Below are 25547 nucleotides of genomic sequence, written 5' to 3'. Positions count from 1 at the left end.
GAGGAACCCCAATGTGGGTAGGTTCACCACTACAATCAGCCTTGCCCACCCACTCATAGGTTCAGCCACAAAAGTTGTTCCTACAGTTAAGAAAACTATGCAAAACTTGAAGCGAAAAAGCTCCCTTCAGGGCTTCCCTGGTGGTGCAGTGGTTGAGAGTCCGCCTGCCGATGCAGGGGACGCGGGTTCGTGCCCCGGTCCGGGAAGATCCCACATGCCGCGGAGCGGCTGGGCCCGTGAGCCATGGCCGCTGAGCCTGCGCGTCCGGAGCCTGTGCTCCGCAACGGCAGAGGCCACAACAGTGAGAGGCCCGCGTACCAAAAAAAAAAAAAAAAAAAGTTCCCTTCAAAGTCCTAGTTGGGCATCATCTAACAAGCCTGCCTAAGCGTCGCCTGGGATCTCATTTTGTTCAACTCTTCTTTTTTTTATTTTTTTGTCTGAATCGCACGGCTTGCGGGATCTTAGTTCCCCGACTAGGGATTGAACCCGGGACCCCGGCAGTGAGAGCACAGAGTCCTAACCACTGAACAGCCAGGAATTCCCTCAACTCTTTTCTTTTGATGAAGGCTCAGATTCTGTAAAGTCAGATGCAGAATTTATGGAAGATTGATACGGTGCAAATGATATTTGTTTGGCAGAAAAGATAACCCCAAAGGTTTTGGTTTTATTGCCCTGTCCACGTTGAGCCAGTTTTGTGTTAGGCTGAATTATATAAAATTGCAATGTTGGAAGTGCAAAAAATGGTTGCATATCGGCAATATCAAGCCCATATCTAACTTTGCAAAGTTAGATACACAAAGCTGGCCAGTGGCAGATGTTAAAGCTGGTTCAAGATAAAATACTTTTGTCCGCTCTTTATTTATTTATTTATTTTTTTGAAACAGCTTTTTATTAAACAGCAAAGCATAACGGCAACACAACTTTAAATGTTTGAAAACTTTAAATGTTTGAAAATTAGGTCACAAAGGGATGCAAAATGTTTGCAGTATGACTATCATATATTCATACAGCTAAAGTCATCAAATCTTACACCAGTATGAACATTAAGATTATTCCATGATTAGCCTAAATTTAATAACCATAAACTATATTAGTGGATCTCTCTTCCTATTTAATATTTTAACATTACTTCTGATACTAATTTCTTTACCAAATGGAATCTACAAACTAATTTTTTTTTTTTTTTTTACAAACTAAATTTTAAAAAACTGTTAAATGACTAAAACTCTGCAAACCAGTAGCTGGGTTTACAGAAAATTCTGGGAGAAGTAGATAAAATACTGAGAAAGCATCAATTTGTATACATGTAAAACTCTCCCATTTTATTCATGATTCTGATACTAAAACACTTTTAAGGGACTTTGCAAAGTTGATCATCTGGGTACTGCAAATAAACCTGAGACCAAACTTTATTCCCTTCTAGGTGTAGTTTACATAAGGTTAGCCAAATACTTACCAAGTATTGAATACTTCTCCTACCCTATTTCTATTTTCCTCAAAATTTTCTGTTTCAAACACACACACAACCAGAGCTCGTCTTTTCAGATATCAAGTGGATTATTTTGTGCAAAGGAAGTTTTTAATGACAAATCTTTCCAATATGATAATTCAGTTTCAAAGAAAAATCTTCATCTTTATAGCCCCCGTTTTCAATGGATGAAACAGAAACCAACTATCCTATCTTATTACTAAATATAACAAATAAGCCCTAAACTGAGAAAGTGTCTTACTTTGGTTAAGTTTCAACAGAGTTCGGGCTACTCTCTTAGATGATTAACTAAAATTACTTTTTACAAATGTGAAACCAATTTTTTCCTTAGGGGAAGGAAAACGGGAAGAAAGCAAATGGAGAAGAGACACACGATGGTGGACAGGGTGTATAAAGCTGTGCGTTCAGTACATGATTTTTGTCACTTTTTCACAACACGGTGGTTATCTTCTTGTATCTCTAACTATGCCTATAATAAAAGACAATGCTAAACCTATAGATCAAAGCAAATTTGCTATAACATTCATTTTCAAGTTTCACAAATGTATGCATTTCTAATTATAAAGTCTCTACAGTACGTCTGCACATTTTTGTAGACTAACATAATACACAAACTCATGGAAGTCTCCTGTTATGCTCTTAATTTTGCTTAGATCTGACATTATCTTCGTAAGTACTCAGTGAAGCCACAAACAAAAGTACTACAACTTTTGCAATCTATCCAAGTTTTAAAGAAAAAAAGGTCAGCAGCAATTCCATAAGACATAAGGGATATCAATCCCTTATTTTCTTTGGCTTTTTGTGTCAGTTGTTTGAAAAACACTAGAAGCTGACATGAGGTTTTCTATCTATTGTCCAAGGACTTGGTTTTCTGATTTTAGCTTCAGATTTTCTTCCTTAACTGCATCTACTCTTGCAGAGAGATCTTCAAGTGTGTGTTGGAGTTCCAACACTTGATTAATAAGTCACGTTTTTTCCTCCAGTTCCACCTGGTTTTCAGCATCGACTGCATCCATGTCAGCATTCATCACCTTCAGTAACAAAACTTCTGGGCCTTGGATACAAAATTCTTGGTGAATGGTCTGCCGCTTGAGGCACCGGCAGGGGGAGGGAGCCAGAGGATAACTCAGGTCTGGACACTTGGACCAACTGGCCCACTCTTTATTTGCTAGTCTCTGCCATCTATGATTGGCTCTAATAACTTGTTGATTTTCTCCTTAACGAGTTAAATCAATCTCTGACACACGCTCACTACGTATTTGTATGAGAATTATGTTTTTCACGTCTATCCGTTCTAAGAGACTTGACGACTGTGGGTCCTTGGCCCTGTGTGTGTATAGGGTGAGGGGTGTGGGTCGCTTAACCTCTCTGGACTTCAGTTTCCTCAAGCATTCAATACATCAATGGATTTCTAACGCCTCTTCTGGCTCAAACTCTTGGTGACGGCCAGCTGCCCCCCTTAGCCTTTCCGGAATGCAGTGGCATAAATATCTAAGTCACATTCACTTCCCTTTTTACCACCTCCAGCTTCCCACCGAGCAGCTGCCTGCACAGGGCTTTCAATAAGCCCTGGAGGAGAAATAATGACTCCCTCTTTCTGGAAGTCAATCTGAATGTATACATCTGCAACTCAGTATGCAAACTATCGAATTCAGCATTTCCAATTCTAGGAATTGATCCAAAGAAGCAATTAGGTATATGTTAAAGAAGGTTCTTGGGAACATCATTTATAATCATGAACAATGGAAAAAGGACTAAGTGTCTAATAACAGTGGCCTCCTTAAAAGTGTGGTACAGCAAGGTACTGGAATATTATACAACCCTTAAAATGGTGATTCTGTCATATATATACACACACATATATATGTTTCTTGATATGTCAGTATATACATACAGAGACCTGTTATTCAGTGGGAAAAAAAGTTGTATGTATTCTCTGAGCCCATTTATGTAATACATTTATCTATGGATTAATATAATACACTAGAATTACAAACAGAGAAAGCAAAATTCTGTACTCATCAGCATCTAGATTCTCACAGGGCTCATTTCCAGGTGGTGCAATTAAAGAGGGTACAATATAGGTGATATTCTCGTTCTTCTTTACGTTAAGAATTTTTTCTGCAATAGCTTTTTTTTCCATAGGAAAAATAGCTATCTTCTTTGGGAAAAAGAGAAGTAAAAGAACAGTTCAACGGGTGGAATTCATACAGAGCCTGGAGTTAACAGCCTAGCAGTTAGATCAGTCTTCAGAGCTCCTGGGTTTGGCAATAGGATAGTCGGCCAGTAGGTGCTCAAAGTTGCCAAATGGAAGTACCAGCAATATACCGCTTGGTTGGTGAAGGCCCTGATAAAACTAAGGAAATGGGATGCTCTGCCACTTGTCATGGCCTGAGCTAATGAATTATGTTCCTCTCCCCTCGAGGCCAGGTTGACACTCAGAGCTGTACCTCACCCACACAGCCCACCTTTTTTTTTTTGACAAGTCTACTCAATTACAGGCCAGGGGTTAACTTCAGCATGGAATCAGAGTCACTCCTCATTCCAAAACATCAGTTACACGTAAGGAAGTTTTCTCTCTCTCTCTTTTTTTTCCTAGCTACAAAAAGCAGTGCAAACTCTGAGCTGTAATTTTCCTGTGCCCACTGTCTCTGCTCAGCCCACCCCAGTGCTACTAATTTCAAATGCACTGAGAGTGTTTCAAGTGGCATTTCTTCAAATGTTTTCACCCAACACTAGCAGTGTGGGATGTGAACAGGCATGATTTCAAAACAAGAGTTACTGCTCCAGTAACATTGGAAATAGCCAATGAAACTGGGTTAAACATTCAATTAAACAAGTTCACGTGGACTCCTCAGAACCTTTTAAGAAGCCGGTGTAAGTGAGGGTCGCCAGGGAGAGAACGGAGTGTGTAGGATTCCACAGCCTTCTTGATCTTTTTTTTCTTTTAATTTTTATTTTATATTGGAGTATAGTTGATTAACAATGTTTTGTTAGTTTCAGGTGTACAGCAAAGTGAGTGAGTGAGTTATACGTATACATATATCCTCTCTTTTTTTAGATATTTTTCCCATATAGTCCATTACAGAGTACTGGGTAGAGTTCCCTGTGCTATACAGTAGGTCCTTATTAGTTATCTATTTTATATATAGTGGTGTGTACATATCAATCTCAAACTCCAATCTATCCCTCCCCCAACTCTTCCCCCACTGGTAACCGTAGTTCATTCTCTAAGTCTGTGAGTCTGTTTTATAAATAAGTTCATGTGTCTTATTAGTTTTTTAGATTCCCCTTATAAGCCCTTCTGATCGTTAAGACTCTGTTGAGGACCCTTTCCGAGGAGCAGTGTTCTACAGAAACTCTTAAGGAAATGCTGACTTCAGGAGATGCTGACGTGGCCCCTAGGAATAGTAACTGCCGTATTTGGAATTTCAATTTTAATTTTTTTTTAAAAAGAGAAATGGCGTAAGGATTCAAGGGGAAAGTAACAGGAGAGGAGACATGAATCTCCAACTTGCAACATGAAGATGAAAAATTTAGAATCGATCATCAAAAATGTTTTTTCTGTAAATTGAGTATGACAACATCCTCTGAGCACATATATTTAATTTAGGGAAGGAAGAAAGCAGAGGGATTATGAAAAGGGACTTTGGATTGTAAGACAATGTAAAGTCTGGTCATTTTCAGTCTTGTGAAGATGATTAGTAACTCGCAGGCAATGAATCATTGAGGCTTTGAAACTGACTAAAATGCAAAGGCTTTGTTTCTAATCAGGACCTGGAGCTCTGATGTAGATGTCGGCCGAGGCACCCCAGAACTTCAGATGGGATACAGGCAGCACCCCGCCCGTACCTCCCGGGGTCGCTGCTCCCTCAGGCTCCACTGCAAGCACGTGGACGCCTCTGCCCAAGGCTGTAGATGCTCTGTGGGCGGATGAGGTCAGAGCAGGAGGGGCTCCATGCACAGATACCCCAGCTTCCCCTCACCCAGGAGGGACAGTTCTGATGCTCACTATACAGTCTCCCCAAGGCCCCCAGCGGGACTGAGCCCCAGTGGCTGTTCTCCCTTCTCTGTCTCACCTCCCTACGCCCCGACCTGAGCTTCTGGTGGTCACCTCCCAAACAGAATGCTGGTGTTCATAACCTGTCTCTGAACCTGCGTCTGGGGACCCCAACCAGTGTGGTTCTTTTCACTATAAATTCAGAGCAAGGCCTCTCAGGTTACCTCCTCCACCTGAGGCAGCTGGGTGCCTTGGTCCCTCCCTAATGTTCCCAGGTAACAGGTATACGCGGGACTATTCCTGCAACTCTGCGTACGTAAAGTGACCAGAATGGGGCACAGCGTTCCAGCGCTAGCTTGGCCTCGTCTCTCCTCTACACAAACAGGACAAGTTTGATAAAGAGGGTTTCAACCCTCTTTATCATTCAGAATGAAACTAGCAGAATAATATTCCCCAGACTAGTATTTCCCAAACTGGGATGCACACGTGCATCACTTGGGGATCCTGTCAAAAATGCAGGTCTTGGTTCCTAGGTCTGGGGTAGGGCCTGAGATTCTGCATTTCAACAAACTCCTCAGCTGACGTGGAACAAGGTTCTAGGGGTCCAAGAGCCCTGAGGACAAAACCAATATATATGTATATATATAGGTTAATCAACTCGAATTGTTTTAAGACGTCCATTCACTAATTTAATTCAGCTGCTCAGCTGCAAACACGAGAACAGCTGTTGAAAAGTCCTTCTGATGGTGGGAAGATACATATTTGGCATATCTGGACACCAAAGATGTCCATGCATAGCACGGGGAGATAGCAGATTTGGAATGAGAGCCACTGTCAACACACATTTATTGAAGATCGGCCACCTTTGGGGAACTGGGCTCAATGGACACTGAAAGACGTAGAAGACATTGTCCCTGTCCCTAAAAAGGCTTACAATGTGACCGGAAAGGTAAGACAGAGAAAAGTAACAGGAAACACATGCCTGGTGAGTGGCCACAGCCGGTAGTGACTTGGACAACTTTAACTGGTCCTAAGTCACAGTGCCGCCCCTCTGCTCACCGAGCGGACTGCATGGCCCCCGCCCCAGCGGGCAGACACCAGGAGCTGCATTTTGCAAGAGACTCAGGCTTAACTTCAGCCGTAGCACACACTCCCCACAACACACATGCTCATGTGCCTTGTGGGTGATGTTCCTCTATTAGAGACGTTTTAATGTCCATACTCAGGGCAAGAGAACAAAAAACTTTTAGAGGGGCTTCCCTGGTGGTGCAGTGGTTGAGAGTCCGCCTGCCGATGCAGGGGACACGGGTTCGTGCCCCGGACCGGGAAGATCCCACATGCCGCAGAGCAGCTGGGCCCGTGAGCCATGGCCGCTGAGCCTGCGCGTCCGGAGCCTGTGCTCCACAACGGGAGAGGCCACAACAGTGAGAGGCCCGCGTACCACACAAAAAAAAAACTTTTAGAAGCAGAATCCATCCCATGTTCATAGCTGCATTACTCACAATAGGTGGAAGGGGGAAGCAGCCCACATGTTCATCAACGGATGAATGGATAAACAAGATGCGGTTTATACACATAATCAAATACTGTTCTGCCTTAAAAAGGAAGGAAATTCTGATACATGCTCCATCATGGGTGAACCTGGAGGACATGATGCTGAGTGAAATAAGCCAGTCACAAAAGGACAAACATTGTACGATTCCACGGATGTGAGGTTCCTAGAGTATAATCAAGTTCATAGAGACAGGCAGTAGAATGGTGGCTGCCAGGGGCTGGGGGGGAGGAAGGAAGGGGAAGTGAGTGTTTCATGGGTACGGAGTTGCAGTTTGGGAAGATGTAAAGGTTCTGAAGATGGATGGTTGGGACGGGGGCACAATAATGTGAATGTACTTAATGCAACAGAAATGCACACTTAAATATGGTTGAAACGGTAAATTTTATGTATGTTTTACCACAGTTAAAAACCAGAATCCACAAAAGTCAGGAAACAGGGCTTCAGAGTTTTTTGTTTTGTCTTTTTTACAGATCTATGCTACAGGGACTGTCTTTGGAGGAAATAAGCTACAATGGCCCCGCTCCAGCTTCTAAACCCTGGGGTCCCCTAAGAAGGTAACGGTCGTCTGAAGCGAAGCCCCAGAGGGTCCGAGATGTGACCTCTGGAGAGCCTGTCCACCGATTCCACACCTACGGCCCCAGGGCCTCTTGATGCCGGGATAAAATGCAGCCCCCGCGGCCATGTGTCCCTACACCTCGGCGTCTTCTGTCTCCTGATGACAACAAACACTCAGGATGGAGAACAGCCTGATGTTCACACACCAAGATGGTTAGGAGTGACCAGCCCAGCCCAGGATACTGGGAATCTTCCCAATGCTGGACAAGCCTCCTGGAACCAGGCGGCTGGGCAGAGACCCTCCAGGGGGGAAGAGCTGATCTTACAACAGGTGCAACGACCTGCAGGCCTGAGGTCGGGGCCGGAGCTAGAGAGCTGGGTCCAACCCCACATGCCTTCCTTTGGTGCCTACAAGCAATGCCCGAAAGCTCTCGCCTGGTTTTGCATCTGAGCGTTTTGGTTCAGACAAGAAACTTGTCTATGGCCAGATGACTTCTGTGAGCATATGGAAGGCCCCTGAACTCTTCTTGCAACTTTATATGGAAATTTGAAATTGTATAGCATGTATACGTGATATTATATAACATACATGATAGTATATAATACAAAGAATCCTCTGTGCCATTGTCACAACTCTGCTGTAAATTTGAAATGATATCACTCAAAACCCTCACCCCCTACCCCCGGGGCGGGGTGGGGGGGAATTAAAACAACGTACTTAAGAATGAAAACCAGGCTGCCAGATGTAGAGAATGGACTTGAGGACACAGGCGGTAAGGGGAAGCTGGGACGAAGTGAGAGAGTAGCATTGGCATATATACACTACCAAATGTAAAATGGATAGCTAGTGGGAAGCAGCCGCATAGCACAGGGAGATCAGCTCGGTGCTTTGTGACCACCTAGAGGGGTGGGATAGGGAGCGTGGAGGGAGACGCAAGAGGGAGGGGATATGGGGTTATATGTATATGTATAGCTGATTCACTTTGTTATACAGCAGAAACTAACACAACACTGTAAAGCAATCATATGCCAGTAAAGATGAAAAAAACCCAAAAAACAAAACAGGCTGCCAGGAATCACTTCCCTAATTTCTCCCAGCTCATCTCCAAAGCTCACTTTGCACACTCTTCTTGCTGGGAAATCTCTGCTTTGGAAAGTTCAGGCAGCTCTGTTCCTCACCCTCAAAATCTGCGTCTCAGTACGCTTGGACCCCTAGTCAGAGGAAGTGTGGCCGACACACCTCTTCCTGCACAGGCCACTGGGCTCCAAGGCCTGGTTGTGCCATGGCCCCTGGGCACCCTGACCACACCGAGCTGAGCCCCTCCACCGGGGCTCCTGCTTAGCACCCTGGCGAGCCAAGGTTCAGGGGTCCCCAGGCAGACCCGCCGAGCTTCCTGATGAGCCCCAGAACCACACAGCCCCGGTTGGAAGGCCAGCTTGGGCTCCTGCCGCCTGGGGGACCCGTGGGGGAGACCGTAACCTCCCTGAGCCTCAGTCTTCTCATCTGTAAAAGGGGTGATGACCACCTGGTGGGGGGATGAATGGGAACCAGCATAGGGAAGGTGCCCACACATCTGTGGCCGTAAGAGCCCCAGCCGGTGGTGGGTGGAGGCTGCTGAGCCCAGCACTTGGCTGTCAAACGTTTCCAGGAAGGAAGCATTTTAATTTCATCATATAGTTAACTTGCGTGTCACGTGGGAAAAATAAAAAGTATTTTAAATTATATACAAATGGTGGTGGTGGGACAGAATTTTTCAGGCTTTGGTAAACTCTAAAGGCATTTAGTGTGGTCTTGGCGTAGGGCAGGAAAGCACCGTAGGGCGAGTGGCAGGGGTGAAGGAGACAGGGAGGGGGGCTCCGGGGGAGATTATGAAATGGGCTGCACTGGGGACAGGTGTTTTATGTCCTTTAGTAGATTACTAACAAAAACTTGAGAGCAGGCATAGTGTTCCCTGTGGGGATATTTTTCCGCCACTCAAGCCCGAAATACAGCTCCTTCAAACAGGAGATGCTCATCAAATGACCACGAATCTCTCCAAATGGAAATGAAGCGTTACCTTCTTCGGCCTGGCAGTCATTTCTCTCTCTCCAGTCTGATTCTGAAAAACTCTGAACTTTTGAACTTGAAGCCTTAGTTATAAACGATGATGTCTTTGCGCTCCTCGAATTATCCCCAACTCTCATTCACTTGTATGCCCCACGATGAGAGATTCCTTCCGCACCATGATTCTAGTTACCAGTGGGTTAGTCTCCCCCTCTCTCTGATGTCCAAAGTCTTTCTGAAGCTCTTATGGACAGAACATAACGTGACGCTTCTTAGATGAGTCTTGTCAGGCCTTGAGGCGGTAGCTCTATGGATGTGACGGGTGAAGGACAGACAGAAGCTGTCCTAACTGGGGAAGTCTCAGGACATCCACGTCACGTGTCACAGGACAGGTAAAGAAATATGCTTTGTCAACCAGCTTCAGCCAATGGCAGCTACCACTTAATGGGTACCACCCATCATGTCATTTATTTAATGCTCACATCATCCTGGTGTGATAGGTCTGGGGCTTTTCGTAACCCTATTTCACAGATGAGGAAACTGAGGTTTGGACAGTTTGTCCCACATCAAGCAGGTGGTAACGGAGCAACAGGGCTTGGCAGACAGGGTTCTTAGACCTGTAGAGCCATGACCTTCCCACGAGTCTTTTCTTTTGTGTAAGGATGCACATCTTTGAGGCACTGAAGGTAATACTGGGCTTTGCTACAGTGGAGAAGGCTCACATGTGCACCCCTGGGAAGCTCCTGTTGGCTGTCCCCAGGATGAACTTACCAGCTTCATCTCAGACCCTGGGGCTCCCCAGGACATCCTGAGCTCAGCCTTCCTGCGTCTGTCTCCTTTTTGGCTCCTGGGCATTTCCTTTCCTCTGCGGATAAGTGGAGTCTGAAGCTGCTCTCATGCCCAGCTGAAGGCTTGCCCAGAACCCAGGGCTAAAGGCTGGTACGGAAGCTCCCCTGGTTAGAGCCCAGGGCAACTCCCAGCTGCCTGGCATCTCGTTAGGGACCCGCCCTTCCCGAGGACGGCTTTGACAGTCCCTCCAACGTGGATGTCATATATCAGAGGTCCTTGGAGGCCTCAGGACACACTCAGCTATGTTTTGTCTGACTCGCCCCACGTGGGCTTGTCCCGTCTTTTATAACTAAAATGGTTTCAGCATTTAAACATATGATGTTTCCTACAAAAAAATCAGGAGGTTTCCATAAAAATCTAGGTTTCTAGCTTCTTGAAACTGAAAAACTCTGGGCCGTGGTGATGCTGACCTCTTTATACGGGATATCTGCTTCTGGTTTGCCTCAGTCCCCACCACTCCCTACTGTTCGCCAATACTGAGGCCAAAGGTCAGTGCTCAATTACCAACTTGCACCTGGGAGGGCTCGACTGGTTTAGGTTATGCGCCTGGCCCCTGTAGGCACCAGGGGTCGAGAGCTCTGGTATATTCACTCTGGCTACTTCTGATGATCTATAGGAGGCAGAGAATGTGGTTCGGGAAAGCGCATAGGCCACGCCCTTGGAGACCAGGCCCTTAGTGGCCCTGTCATGTGTTCATCTGTAAACTGGAGGCGCTGCTACCCACACTCAGATTGCCTTTGAGAATTCAGTTTCAAAATGCAATTATCTCCCAAGTCAGGGCTCAGCAAACTCTTCCTACAGAGGGCCAGAGGGTCAATATGTTAAGCTCCAGAGGCCGTATGGTCTCTGGAGCAACTTGGTTCCACCACCGTGGGATGGAAGCAGCCGTGCACAGCACCTCAGTGACCAGGTGTGTCTGTGTCCCCACCATGGAGACAGGTGCTGGCCGGGTCTGGCCTGAGCGTGGCAGTTTGCTGACTCTGCCCTAAGTGACTGTCCGGTTGCCTGGGTGTCTGCCCTCCGGTCTACTCCGCATATTTCAGGTAGAGAAGTTATTTCAAAAACTCTGGGGCGGGCCTGAGCAACAAATACACACCGAGACCTCACAACATTCCTAAACGCCTTGCCTTCAAGTGGCTCTGGTCCAGCGTTCCCAGGGCCGATTCTGAGAAGGTTCAGAGAAGGAAAACACGAAGTCCACGGCTCCAGACGGGCCAAGATGACATGCGCAATAAAGATGAGAAGGTGGAGGGTGAGGCAGAGTGAACCGGAGGTGATGGGGAGACTCGGGAGGCATTTTGGGAGAGGGGAGAAGGGATGTTTCTGGAGGGAGCGGCCAGGCACGGGGACACGGATGGGTTGACCAGCAAGCTGAGCTGTGCTGGGTGGGAGGCCCACTCTGCACCCTATGAGGGGTGGGGGCCAGGGAAGATGTGAATTGCACTCTGGTTTTCTTGGTTGATGGATTAAAGACAGGGTGCTGTTGCCAAGCTTTCCGAGGGCTGCTCGTGTTGGATCATGTCACTCCCTCTCCCCCAAATGCTCATGGCTTCACTGCACTCAGAATGATTCCCAGGTCCTCACCCAGTCAGCACGATGGCCCTGGCTACTCCCCCCCGCACCGGGCCCTTACCTCATGCCCACCCCCGTCTCCCACCACCCAGACACTGGCCACCCCGTTCTTTCAGAGTCTCAGGCCCTGCTCCCCGGCTTGTGTGCTTCCCCCTTGTCTGGGAATAATTTTCTCCCTGCCTCTTTCTCTCCTGCAGGGTTCAGCTTAAACACCACCTCCTCAACGAGCCCTCCCCCCTCAGGCCTTCCTACCTGTCTGTCCTTCAAGCTCAAGTTTCTCTGATCGTTATCTGCTTCCCCATCACCGCACACTCAGTGCCCAGGGCTGGCCCTGCCACCATAGGTGCTGAATCAATACAGGTTGAAGAAATGAACGATATATGGGTAATATACACATACATGCATTACACGCTTTTTCATTCATTCAGCATATTTACTGAACACCTACTATTAATGGCCAGAACAGTGGGCGCTAACTACACTCACACTTTCCTTGCTTTCTTTACTTCTGGAAGACCTGCCCCAGAGATAGAGAAACCCCAGGAATGGGTTATTTCCTAATTGACATTGCAGACCAGGAGTTTTCAACTTCAGCACAGTGGAAATTTAGGGTCAGATGATTCTTTGTTCTGGGGGCTGCCTGTGTGTGATAGGAAGCCCGCCAGCTGCACACCCACCCACGCTATAACAACCAAAAGTATGTCCAGAGAACCAGCGGCCTAGACTGGACTGGCTGTCCTGGACCAGAACCCGGAGGATCTGCACCTTCAGCCATCAGCTTCTCGGGAAACAAGCCCCGAACTGGGAAGTTCAACGAGAACTGGCCTGTTTCCACCTGAACTTAAGTAACACACACAGAATGTCAACACACCAATTCGACAAGGCTGCCAGGGGCCAGGTCTGAAACAAGACAGAACACAGACACTCAAACCACAAAAATGACTAAACGGCCCCCTCTTCTGACACACAGCGTCGCTGCTTCTTAGCATTGGCGCCTTGACTCCCTCCATTCCTCCTGCCTCTGGATAAAACTCACTGCGCTGCCCAATCACGGGATTGCCCTCACTTCCTGATGACACTCCAAGCCTCCTTCAGGGTTGCCAGATGAAAGACAGGGTGCCCAGTTAAATCTGAATTTTAGATAAACAGTGAATACTTATTTTAATGTAAGTATGTCCCCAATATTGCATAGGATGTACTTATGCTATATCTGAAATTCAAATTCAGCTGGTGTCCGGTATTTTTATTTGCCACTCTGCAACCTAATTCCTTAGAATTAGCCCAAATCCTATACTATGCGCCTCCGGGTGCCCTCTTGCTAAGAGTCCTCTGCTTGAGGGTTCTTCTAGTATGTTCTCAGCAGTTGCAGCAGCTAGTAAACCCTGACTCTGATGCAGGTTGTGTTCCTGGGTGTCTTTAGAAAGAACAATCCCCACTTTTTGAGGCAGGAAACTCTGAGAGGCGGTCGTCCGAAAGGGATATCTGTGAGTGGCCAGCAGAGGACAGGCTGGGGGTGACAAGCAGGGAAAGTGGAGTCAGGCTCACATCTTAGTTAACCAGCGTCCAATACAGGGGCTGCAACCTGGAAAGACGTGTGGGGGGAGTATCTCATTTCAGCACTGGACGAGGCACAAGGTCAACAATTTAAGGCCCCGAGGGTGCTAGGTCCCAGCTCTACAAAATTCCTTCCAAGTTGAAGTACAGTCACCAGGGAACCACCACAGAATTGACAAGTGGTGTGACCCTGGGCAAGTTTTGTAACCTCTCCCGGTCTCAGTTTTCCCACCTGTAAAATGGGCATAACGATAGTGTGAGGATTAAATAACTCAATGGGTTGAAAGCGCTTGGAACAGGCCTGGGAGAGTGTGAAACTAAGAATAAATTTTTAAAAGTAGTTGAATAAGGAGGAAGGTGGGCTGTGCATGTGAAGTGGCACCAGGATGGTAGTTTTTGCCAACATGCCAGGCATCCAGCAAAGGACATGCTGCTTCTGTTTGTTCTTCGGTTCCTTTGGCTAACGGCCGTGTAGACCAACAACAGAGTTAAAAAATTAACCTCCCCCAAGCCTTCCCGGGAGAGGGGAGGAGCCCACGTCTCTGAACCTCAGCTTAGAGAATATCAGAGCACCGGTGGGCAGGTGTCGGAGGCCCGGTGGGCGATTTGGCTTCTGGTTTACAGGGGCTGGGGCAGGTGCCTCAGTGTCTGTGTGCAGCCGCTCTTGAGAGAGTGAATGAAACATGAGCGTGGGGTGAGGGCACAGACAGAATAAAACAGAACATCTTATCAGACGGGGGCAATTATTCCAAGGCTTGTAGAGAGTGAGTGGGCACAATCATCAAAGTACCATGTGTGAGCTCACAACTCCACTGGGAAGGTGATGTCACTGCATTTTCCAGACGGGGACATGGAGACAAGCCCAGAATTCAGCCATTTCTATGTTTTTTTTCTATCAGTCTGTTTAGTCATTCAAATCTAAGACATAGAGCAGTGATTCTCCAGCCTGACTCCCCCTGGTGAGCCTGTTAAAACACAGACCACGGGCCCCAACCCCATCATCTGATTCCCACATTCCACAATCCAAGAACCTGCATTTCTAAGACATCTCCAGGTAAGCTGACGCGGGGAGCTGGCATCACACTTTGAGAACCACTAGTCGAGGCTGCCTCGGTAACAAACTCCGGGTGATGCCGACACTGCCCGTCTGTCCGGGGACCACATTTCACGTGTCAATTACTTCCTAAAATGCAGGCAAATGCAGAGACACAGACTCGGGCATCTCACCTTGACAGGTTTACCTGGTGAATCGGTGTCTTCTGGTGGCTCCAAAAACAGGAATCACCAGGGCCCTTGTTAATGCCAGAAGCTTCCGTTCCCTCCCTTGGAGGTTCTGATTTATGGATATGAGACGGGCCTGGGAGTTTCTATGTTAACAAGAACCCACAGGGAGTACATCCTTTCATTGTCATGCTCTGGCACTGTTTAACTAGGTCACCTAAAGATTATTTAATTATCTAAGGGGTGCACCTGTGTTTGACTTTGCTCTGTGCTGTTAATGAAGGACTCAGGCACTGTGAAGATACAAGTCAGCAGATTTCTGTTCAGAAAAAAAAAGATTACCCTAAAGGACACAGTGTTATTGCCCTGTAGTACTACTACCAGTTTTGACTTGAACTTAGCAAACTTATTACAGAATGACTTTTTAAGTCAACTACAAATACATCATCTGTCCAAGTGTTATTTGAACCAGCCTTACACTGGCCTCCTGGATTCATGTATGGCTTGAATAAAGCTTTGACAGATGTTCCTTTTATATTGTATGAGGTGTTCATTTTATATTGCATGATTTAATTTTTCGAAAATCATACATTGAAACAAGAGTCCTTCAAACCCACATCTTCTTCCTTGGTATCCTCCTAATTATAAAAACTCAGAGTTACAAGTAAGCCTGTAGAAATAACGTGGTTGAGGGGACCTGGGGGAATCTATTTCACTCCCGATGTTTAAAAGGCAGAAGCAAGTGAGAACGTGTTGTGGCCTAACACACAACATTTAATATCAGAAATGGATGGCCAACATGTGCTGGGAAACTACCCTCTAAAACCATGAAATCCATTGTTTTTGGAAACACGAACAGGAATAGCTGTCCAAAATGCTCAGGGCATTCCTAGAAAGTCAGGCCCTGGGTGGGGGTAGGGGTGCAGGGTGTGCAGCCTGTGTCCTGGAAGCATTTGGAGCAGGTGGTGAAAGATATGCACGTGTGTCCAAAAAAAAAGCCAACCAATGCTCCAGAAAGAGGCCACTGTCCCCATGACCTCTTCAGATGGAGTTTCCTGGGGGATCTCTCTGGAGAAGGGTGAAGCGACCAGAGTGGAACCGTCAGGAAGGCTACATGGGATGGGGGTGCCACATGAGAAAGTCAGGCCAGGTGCAATTCCCACCCCTGCTGGGGACTAATAACCAGCCCCTGGCACTCCAACCTCCCTGGGTCTTAGTTTCACTATCTGTGAAAGGAGGAGGTATAGAGTCCACAAAACATAAGCCTTCACTCTCCAATACAGAAGCCACCTGCCACGTGTGGCTGTGGAACCTTTGAAAGGCTGCTAGCCTGAATCAAGATGCACTCGGTGTAAAATACACACTGGATTTCAAAGGCGTGGTACTAAAAAAAAAGTGTAAAATGTCCAATTAATATTTTTATATTGTTACATGTTGACATGACAATATTTTAGATATACTAAGTTAAATAAAATATATTATTAAAAATCAATTTCGCTCCTTTGTTTTCTTAAATGTGGCTACTAGAACATTTAAAACGACATCTGCAGTTCACTTTGTATTTCTATGGGGCAGCACTGCTCTAAGGCTTCTCCAGGTGTAAGCATCTAGGAAGAAAGAAAAGACACACCGAATACTGATGTCAGGTATGCTTTGCAATATTATTATGACGAATTAGCAAAACACTCTCTGACATAGATCGCAGCAAGATCTTTTTGATCCACCTCCTAGAGTAATGAAAATAAAAACCAAAATAAAATGGGACCGAATTAAAAGTTTTTGCACAGCAAAGGAAACCATCAACAAAATGAAAAGACAAACCACAGAATGGGAGAAAATATTTGCAAATGAAGCGACCAACAACGGATTAATCTCCAAAACATAGAAACATCTCATGAAGCTCTATAACAAAACAGCAAACAACCCAATCAAAAAATGGGCAGAAGATCTAAATAGACATTTCTCCAAAGAAGACATACAGATGGCCAAGGGGCACATGAAAAGATGCTCAACATCATTAATTATTAGAGAAATGCAAATCAAAACTACAATGAGGCATCACCTCACACCGGTCAGAATGGCCATCATCAAAAAAAATCTACAAACAGTAAATGCTGGAGAGGGTGTGGAGAAAAGGGAACCCTCCTACACTATTGGTGGGAATGTAAACTGGTGCAGCCACTATGGAGAACAGTATGGAGATTCCTTAAAAAAATAAAAATAGAACTACCATATGACCCCAGCAATCCCACTACTGGGCATATACCCAGAGAAAACCATAATTCAAAAAGACACATGCACCCCAATGTTCATTGCAGCACTATTTACAATAGCCAGGACATGGAAGCAACCTAAATGTCTATCGACAGAGGAACGGATAAAGAAGATGTGGTATATATATACAACGGAATATTACTCAGCCATAAAAAAGAACAAGATAATGCCATTTGCGGCAAGGTGGATGGACCTAGAGATTGTCATACTGAGTGAAATAAGTCAGACAGAGAAAGACAAATATCATATGATATTGCTTATATGTGGAATCTAAAGAAATGGTACAAACAAACCTATTTACAAAACAGAAGTTGAGTCACAGATGTAGAAAACAAACTTGTGGTTACCGGGGGGAAAGGCGGGGGAAGGGATAAATTGGGAAATTGGGATTGACATATACACACTACTATATATAGAATAGATAACTAATAAGAACCTACTGTATAGCACAGGGAACTCTACTCAATACTCTGTAATGACCTATATGGGAACAGAATCTAAAAAAGAATGGTATAGGTATATGTAGAACTGCTCAGGGGGGCAATCACACCAGTCCTCTTCCCGCACCATTCTCTGCTCCAAGAGGATCCCCCTCGGGGTCACGGACATGGCGACGAAAGACAGAACGAATCTCTCATGGCAGTGCTCGAGCTGTGAATTGAGGATGACTTCCTGGCACTACGCCAGAGCCACGGCTAGGCCTACGTGACATTTCTACCACCAGGCAGACACCCGCTCAGCCCACATGAGCTCCGTTGTCAATGGATAAAGGGGGTTGACACCAGCTTGGAAGGGCAGCTGGGAGCCTGATGGGGAGGGGTGGAAGGTGGGCAGGAGGAGGGAGGGACACAGCAGGTTTGGGCTACAGAGGCAGACCCGTGAGGGCACAGGGACAAGACCGGTGGAGAAAGAGCTGGGAGAAGGTGGAAGCACCATCTGAAAGTCCTCGAATGTCAAGGTGAAGAGTACAGACCTGGTCCAGGGTGCAGCACGGAGCCGGGGTCTGCAAGCAGGCAACTCAGATGGATGGAATGATTGACAAGAAACAACCAACCAACCACATTCAGAGGTGGTGCAGATGGATTCCGGGCATCATCTGCAGTGCCCGCAAAGGGAAGAACGAGACCCTAAGCAGGGAGTTGGATGTAGGGAAGGGAAGGAGGGGTGGATCCTGAAGACTCGAGGGGGATCTGCCAGCACTGGGCGCCTGGATGGGGTTGGGGAGGGGTGGCTTTGGAAGCCAGGCAATCCAGGAAAAGGAGGGTTCCAAGATGATGCTGAGTTTCTCGGCCCTCAGCCAGGACCACTTAGAACTCTTCCAGCCCAGATGACGCCTTTCTTACTGTCTCTTTCACACAACACAGCCTTGCAATCTGACAGCTCTCTGTGTCCACATCTATGACTAGGTGCAGATAACTTTGCTGCCTTGTCTGGGGCATCACCTGTCTGCCTCCACATGTTTTCACAGAGACCTTGCAGGGCAGGAAGACACTTTTCTCACGGGTGGTTGAGGAACATTAGCAATGATGCTGGGAAGGGCTGTGGACCATGTGTTTGTCCGGCACAGGATTTCTGTGGCCAGGCTTCCAGGAAGAGACTCCACGAGCACCACAACCCCGGGGCTTTGTCAATTACACCAGAATGCTCAGACCATCCACCTTACCCAAGACCCTTGCGTCCTGCAACTCATCTGGGTCACTTCCAGGAGCCAGGACAGATGTGAAACCACAAATCAAGGCTCGCTGCTCGTGGTTAGCAGCTCTGGCTTAAAAGCACACACAGGATAGGAGAAGATGACGCTGCAAAAGAGGTCTGCTGATCGTCTTTCAATGACCCACGCTTTGCACAAAATCACGTGAGCCCTAATAACCAAGAAAGGGATAATGAACATGTGGAATCCAGCTGTGAGCCAAGAATGTAACCACGAATCCCCACCTTATGAAGTGGTCCTACCTGGATGTAGGGCATCGCTGGTGTGGTGGAGGGCAGCCCTGCAGGGACACAAGAGGTTCACTGAGTCCCTAGATTCAACCCCAGCTCTACAGCAGAGGCCATTTCCTAGGAAAGACTGCGCTGGGGCCCCACTCAGGTCATCTGTCCTCAGAGTCCCTCTAACTTCTTTCACGAAGCATTGTTTTCTCTTATAATTCGTTATTATGGGTTTAATATTATATTTGAGCAATATCCTTCTTTGGTACCAGACTGAAAGCCCCATGAAGTGGGATGGCTTCTGGCTTTTCTCTCTTTGGTGCCTAGAACAGAGCCTGGCTGATCACAGGTGCTCCATCAAGGTGAGTCAAAAAAAAGCATGACGAGTAAACGAAGAGCCAGTGGGTCCAGGGCTGTGCGGAGGGACAGCCCATCTCAGCGACCGAGGGCTACCCTGGCAACCATTTTTACAACGAACCTCCAAGGAGTCAGTATTACATGTCCAAGGGGCAGTTGTCTTCATCCTTATGGGTAACTATATGCCTAAATTGTGGAATAATTCATAATAACTAACAATATTATTTATCTACTATTATAATAATGAATGATATTATTATTCCATAATAACTACGAAATAGCCATAGTAAAGAGTAACAACGTCTATAAAGAAGAGAGAAAAAAGGATAAGGTAACTATATCATCCACTTGGACCATCTAATGAATAAACGAAACAATTTAAGCTCTGCAGAAAAAAAAAAAAAAAGACAACACCAAGTTATATAGTTCCAGCCACTTCCACACGTTTTCCTCAAGGGCATTTGACTCAGGAGAGAAGCAGACTTGCCCTCACTGGGTTCAGGCAGCCTCTCACCTCTTGTCTGATGGATTCTTTCACAGGACATGGCCCAGAAATACAAGTTAACTACTTTACCTGTTATACAACTTAAAAAAAAAAAAAAAGATTTTTCCCAGGACTGCAGGAAAAACTGGCTACATTGGACCTAACAGTAGGTAGTATTGGGTCCAACAAATTACTCAGGAATTTTCAAAGGCAATTTGGACTCTATACCATTTTCTCCTTTTGCTGGGACTTTAAAACCTAACTACTAGGTGAGATTCAGCCCCACTGCACTTCCTGAGCATAAGGTGGTGATTACGGACGATCCAATATTTAGGCTGATGTAGGCGGTGCCTTGGGAGAAGGGGGGTTTGGGCCCACCCTGTCCACCAGGAGGAAATGAATATCTCAGCGTAAGACAGAATCCAGGAACCAAAGAGGAGTCAGGAGCCTGGTCCACTGGGGGCTTGAGGGGCCCCTCTTGTGCCTCCAGTGGTGGATTTTACACAGGTTTGATTCAAATCAAGTAAACGGGCTGCGAACTAAGATGGCTGCGTCCACAAAGCTTAACTCTTAGGAATGAGAATCGAGACCATCTGTGTCAACACAACTTAAGCATTTCTTCCAGGAAGTTATTGTAAACCAATAAATAACTCTGCTGTTCACGGCAGGAAATTCCTACGAAACAATCTGTCCTGGCACAGTTTGCTCACCTGGGAAAACAGCCTGCTGATCAATGGTTTACTCGCCAAGATTCCCTTTAAGGCCCTCGTCCTGCTGTATCCACCCATCCTGAGCTATATTACGTCACAAACTTTGCTGAAACCCAGTCGATTCTCTGCCTTGAGCAGCACAGCTTAAAGGGTTTGGGCCTGGACCTCTAAACTCTATAAAGATGCCTCCTGACCTTAGACACCAATAGGCCTGTGCCCTGGCGACGCCCTCCCTGACAGCAGCTGCTTGAATGAACTTGGCTTTGCTTTACCAACAGCCTCTTCTGATGGATTTTTTTGAGCCCACAACTGACAGAATAAATCAGGTTTGGCCTCTTGGAAACAGGAAGCATATAAAAGCTATGACTAGCCTATGACAGATTTCAAACACACATTTCACCTCCACTTCCTTCCTCTTTTACATGATTCTGTATTTTCCAAATTTTCCACAATGAGTTTGCATTATTTTGAGGGTGAGTGAGAGGATGCAAAGCAAACACCCTAAGAAGAAAATCAATTCCCAAGTGTACGTTAGAAACGATTGTCAGGTCTTAATTTAACACACACACACACAGAGTATATAAAATACCCATTGAGCAGCTCATCTCATTAAGCTAGCAAGGTCTCCCATTGACATCAAAAGGCATGGAGAAAAGTGGTCCAGTTTTAATCAGGCTGCCTTGGTTCTCTCAGGCCTCTGGGGTGTTGATAAAATACACCAGCAAAAACATTCAGTCAGTTTAGGGTAAGGCCCAGGGATCTGTGTGTAGTTCTCTTTTTTTAATGAGCACTTAAGTGATTCACAGAATCAAGCCACGTGCAAAAGCACAGGAGCCTACAACCGACTCACTAGAATGCCAAGTCCAGCTTCCATCAAAAACTGTCCAGATGAAAAAGGACCAGGTTGGCGGTTGACAAAGAAAGGATGCCTCAACTGTCTCACTCAGGTGGCATCTCCCCAGGCCTGGGTCCTGGGCCTGTCTGGAAGCATACTGACTCACAAAAGCCCCGACCTCCTGTAAAATCTGGGAATAGCTCACAGCTGGGCTCAGGCAGGGTCTCCCCCCCCACCACCCGCCCCAGCCAGAGCTGGCTCAGAGAGCAGGCTTCCCCCACCGTTCTCTGCAGCCCTGCAGCTCTCCGTGCAGCCAGCACAGGGAGTGAGATGCCCGTTAGCAGCCCCACTCAAGGCCTCCTTTTACCTTAAAGAAACTTCCTCGCTTCTCTGGACTGCGGGCGCCCATGGTCCAAGCTGACATTTCCCGCGGCGAGGCTCTACTGCACGCCTGGGACTCCTGAAGGTAGAGACATTTGTAATGGTTAGTCCAGCCTGTAGGAAATTCCTTTCTAAGCCACAGAACACTCACAACAACAGTCCTGCCAAGATCTTTTTCCATCAACAACAGAGTGCCATTTTATTTCCCACCAAAGCCCTTCCATCTCCTTTCAGGCTGATTTCCTGCTACAGACAGCACAGTTCCTAGACTCAGCCCCACCTCGCTGCCCGCTGCCCCCCCCGCCCGCTCCTCCAGCTGACGCCGAAGCCCCCTGGGACTGCGGAAAGCATAATGATTGCTCTGTGTGTTTGCTTGACCTCACGCTCAAGTCCTAAAGGGACTATGTTAGATGTCACTGTAATCTGCTCCAAAGCTCATGGACTTAATGTGGTTGATCACACACGGCCAGCGGAAGAGTGAGGGCCTGCATGTCCCAGGAAATCCTGCAGGAATGGGATGAGGTCATTATGAGCTGGGCTGGCCCTCTCCCTCCGGCAAGGTCAACACAAGGGCACTGGGAATAAATCCCTCTATTTTCTCCAAAGAAATCAAAGGCTGGGATGAAATCCTGTGCCCCTGTTTTCAGAGATCAGTTTGTGTAAGAAACAGCTCCAGGATAACCGGGGAAGAGGGGAGTGGACTTTGGAACGCGGAGAGGAATTTAAGGGCATGATATGATTCTGAATCACAACTGTGGCTATTTGAGCTTGGAATTTCCCTCACTGGAGCATCAAAACCCAATAATCTTCCCTCCTGGCTGCAACGCCTTCCGTGTCCACTTGTAAATAAAACACACACACACACACACACACACCCCCTCCCACGCAGCTGGCCCCGCCCCGGCCAGCATGCATGGAGAGGATACCTGGGGGAGCATCCCCAAACCATCTCCTGGACCAGCAGCAATTATGAAACCAACTCCCGCTCACATAACTTGCACAAGATGTGGCTGGTCCTAACCACAGCCAGCCTGGTGGAAGGACGATAAAGGAAACATTAAATGAAAACATGTCTGGGGATCTTAAAAGGGGTTCAGCTGCATGGGTAGAGCGGGAAGGCACCAAAGCCACAGTAGCCGCTGCCAGTTTGCTGAGGCTCTTTCATTATTAGCTGGGGAACAGAGAGGCAGCTGCACTCAAGGGCATTTCAACAAGTGGAAAAGCATAATGACTTTGCAGAGAACTGCATACGTCAGGAAGCAAGGATCTTTGGAGACAGGCACATTTCTGCCCCAAGATCGGCCCCTCCCCTCACATCCGCGGTGGGCTGTGATGACCCGTGGAATTCCATCTCGGAAAATGAGAACGCAGCGCACACCCACCCCTCCTCTGGGGCCGTCACCTATGTTAGTCGTTTCTCCGTGGTTCGGTCCCTTTAAAGGTTCAGAGGTATCTTCCCTGCGATTCTTCTCACTTGGAATCCCACTGGGATGAAGGTCAACCTTCCAAAAGCCTCCTGAGATGACTGGTGAGCTTTCTATTGCGATTCTACTGACTCTGAGATTCACATTCTTGGGCTCAGCCCCTGAATGCAGCCCCAGCTCTAAGCCCTTTGAAGTTCATCATTTAACAGCGAAGTCCACGGATTGGAGTGACTCCAGAAGGAAAGTAGGGTGCTGTCTTCAGAACAAGAAGCAGAACCACAACCACACTGTAACCTTGGGGAACAAATGATTAACTGTTTCAACCCAGAAGCACACAAAGAAAAAAGTACACTTCTTGAAACCAAGCCTAATGCCTGTAATTCTTTTTCTTCCAGACGCTTTCTCTGCAAGGAATCTGGCATGGCATAGCAGTGAAGGAAGAGCTTGGGGAGTGCCAAGCCGTTCATTCCTCATCCAGACCTAAGTCCTTTTGTTTTGTTCAGAAAGTTTCCTAGTACAAACCCTTTCTGATGATCCAGGACAGGGAGGGAATTTTGCCTATAACAATGGAGCAGTCTGGATTCCGCACGTTTACTACGTTAATTAGCTGCCTGAAAACTGCACACGAACACTTCCACCTCAAGTGGTCCTCAAGGAAACACCCAGTTTGGATTCTGTGCGAGAGCGGCAGAGCCATCACATTTCTTCCAGAGGATGCAGGTTGCATCCCCGCTTCTTCAGAAGGCTGCTCCAGGATAGAGATGAGAGCAGGTGACAAAGACAGGCGGCCAGGGGCCACGGCAGGCCCTTCCCACAGAATGAAATCCAAGTGGACAGAACATCACACCTTGTTCTAATTCTTAAAGTTCTTAAGGGCCCCAAAGAAGTTTGGGTTTCAGGTCTTTCCTGTCGTAGCAATAGTCCTTCCCAAAGCATAGCCTCTGACACCCCAACTCAACACAGACAGACATTTAATACAATTTATAAGGAGACATTCTTTCCACTTGTGGTTCCTACCCTTCCCCCCAAAGGGTTAGGTTACACTGGTAGTTTCATCCGAAAACCACCCCCAGGAACAGACTGGACCAAGAAACAGAAAAGGTACCGTAGTTGGAGAGGCTGTAAAATTCCTCCAGACTTATACAGTGGAAGCTTGCTTCTTGCTTGGTTTCCCTGAATGGCGGAGCGGAGTCTCGAAAAAGGAGCCTAGCACATCCAGTGGATCTTTCCAGATGCTAGCTGAAAGCTAGCAAAAAAAAAAAAAAAAAATAGAGAGAGAGAGAAAAAAGCCCTAATGGGACTAAAGGACACTGCAAGCACTTTGGAGCTGCCAAGCCTTTTCAATAACAGCACTGAAGGAATGTAAACGAAGCTGGTCGCTGCCGTCCCCGTCCCGGCTAAAAGACAAAGGCAGGAAGTGAATACTCCTGACTCTCCCCCAACACCGGGCTCGGCCACTTTGGAGGGAGGCTTGCAGTGGCTTCCATGTGGCCCCAAGAGCGAGTGCTGAGGTGAAGTCTGTCCTGAGATTTCAGCCTCCAGGACTCACTGAGTCGTCCGGCTGGGCGCCAGGCTGCATGGACTGCCGCTAAGCAGGATGGCTCCCGGCCGGCTTTCCAGCCCATTCCGCTGGGAGCGCTGGGGCACCGCCACCTGGCCCTGGGCTGTGGGCTGGCCGACGGGGCTGGAACACCCAGAGCCTGGTTTTCAGTTCACTGAGCCACGGAGCTAAGTCACTGGCAAAATTCCAGCTGTTGCTCGAAATTCCAGCTTGCCAAATCGGGGCAAGACAGGTTTACATCTGAGAGGGACCTCGTCCTCCCCCTGTCCACCCGGATTTATTTAGTCAGCCCATACCCTTCCCATTCCATCCGCCTCAGGTCACAAGTGCAAAGCCACAAAGCAGCAGCAGTAACACTGACACTGGCAACCACGACCCCCAAGTCTGATTTAAAAGAGACTCGTCTTGTCCAAGTCACGGGGGTTCTCATCACCTGCTGCTGTGAAAGTCGGACACAGAAGCTTTCTAATCACTCCGTTCTCCCTTCTTCTTTCTAGCAGTTGAATAAAGCGAGGCAAAGCGGACTTCGCTTCTTGGTAAACAAGAGCTCATAATCATTTTACAGCCAAACTGACTGAAGTAAAAGAAAGTGACTCACCCCTGGGGACCTGTCAGGTCGAGGCCAGTCCTGAGACAGGCAGGTCACCTTTTTGCCTGGTTCCTTGAGTGGCTCCGAGGATGGCAGGTCCTCCCTCTTTTGAATGCTTTTCGTCTTTACTAAGAGGTAAAAGCCAGTGGGGCGGTTCTGTGTCT

The 25547-nt window shown here is 47.1% G+C and overlaps 1 protein-coding gene and 1 pseudogene across 2 annotated transcripts in view; both read right to left on the bottom strand.

Annotated features, from left to right (window-relative positions):
- The window catches only part of RIN2 (Ras and Rab interactor 2), a 176166-nt gene that overhangs the window by 76348 nt on the left and 74271 nt on the right, over positions 1 to 25547 (bottom strand). The window contains exons 1-2 of one of the 2 annotated variants that reach the window (XM_027118079.1): positions 24339 to 24876; positions 21796 to 21888 (exon numbers count right to left, since the gene is read on the bottom strand). In XM_027118079.1, the coding sequence (XP_026973880.1) occupies positions 21796 to 21852 (57 nt within the window). In that variant the 5' untranslated portion in view covers positions 21853 to 21888; positions 24339 to 24876. Of the gene's footprint in view, positions 1 to 21795; positions 21889 to 24338; positions 24877 to 25547 lie in introns of those variants that run through there. The other variant, XM_027118080.1, reaches the window with a different exon arrangement.
- On the bottom strand, positions 1445 to 17722 carry LOC113626588 (short coiled-coil protein B-like; annotated as a pseudogene).

The sequence above is a fragment of the Aethalodelphis obliquidens genome, unplaced genomic scaffold (assembly GCF_003676395.1).
Source record: "Aethalodelphis obliquidens isolate GAN/ISIS:26980383/991018 unplaced genomic scaffold, ASM367639v1 scaffold18, whole genome shotgun sequence".
Lineage (NCBI taxonomy): Eukaryota > Metazoa > Chordata > Mammalia > Artiodactyla > Delphinidae > Aethalodelphis > Aethalodelphis obliquidens.
Note: the sequence above shows the minus strand (reverse complement) of the source record. Positions and strands in the feature narration are given on the sequence as shown.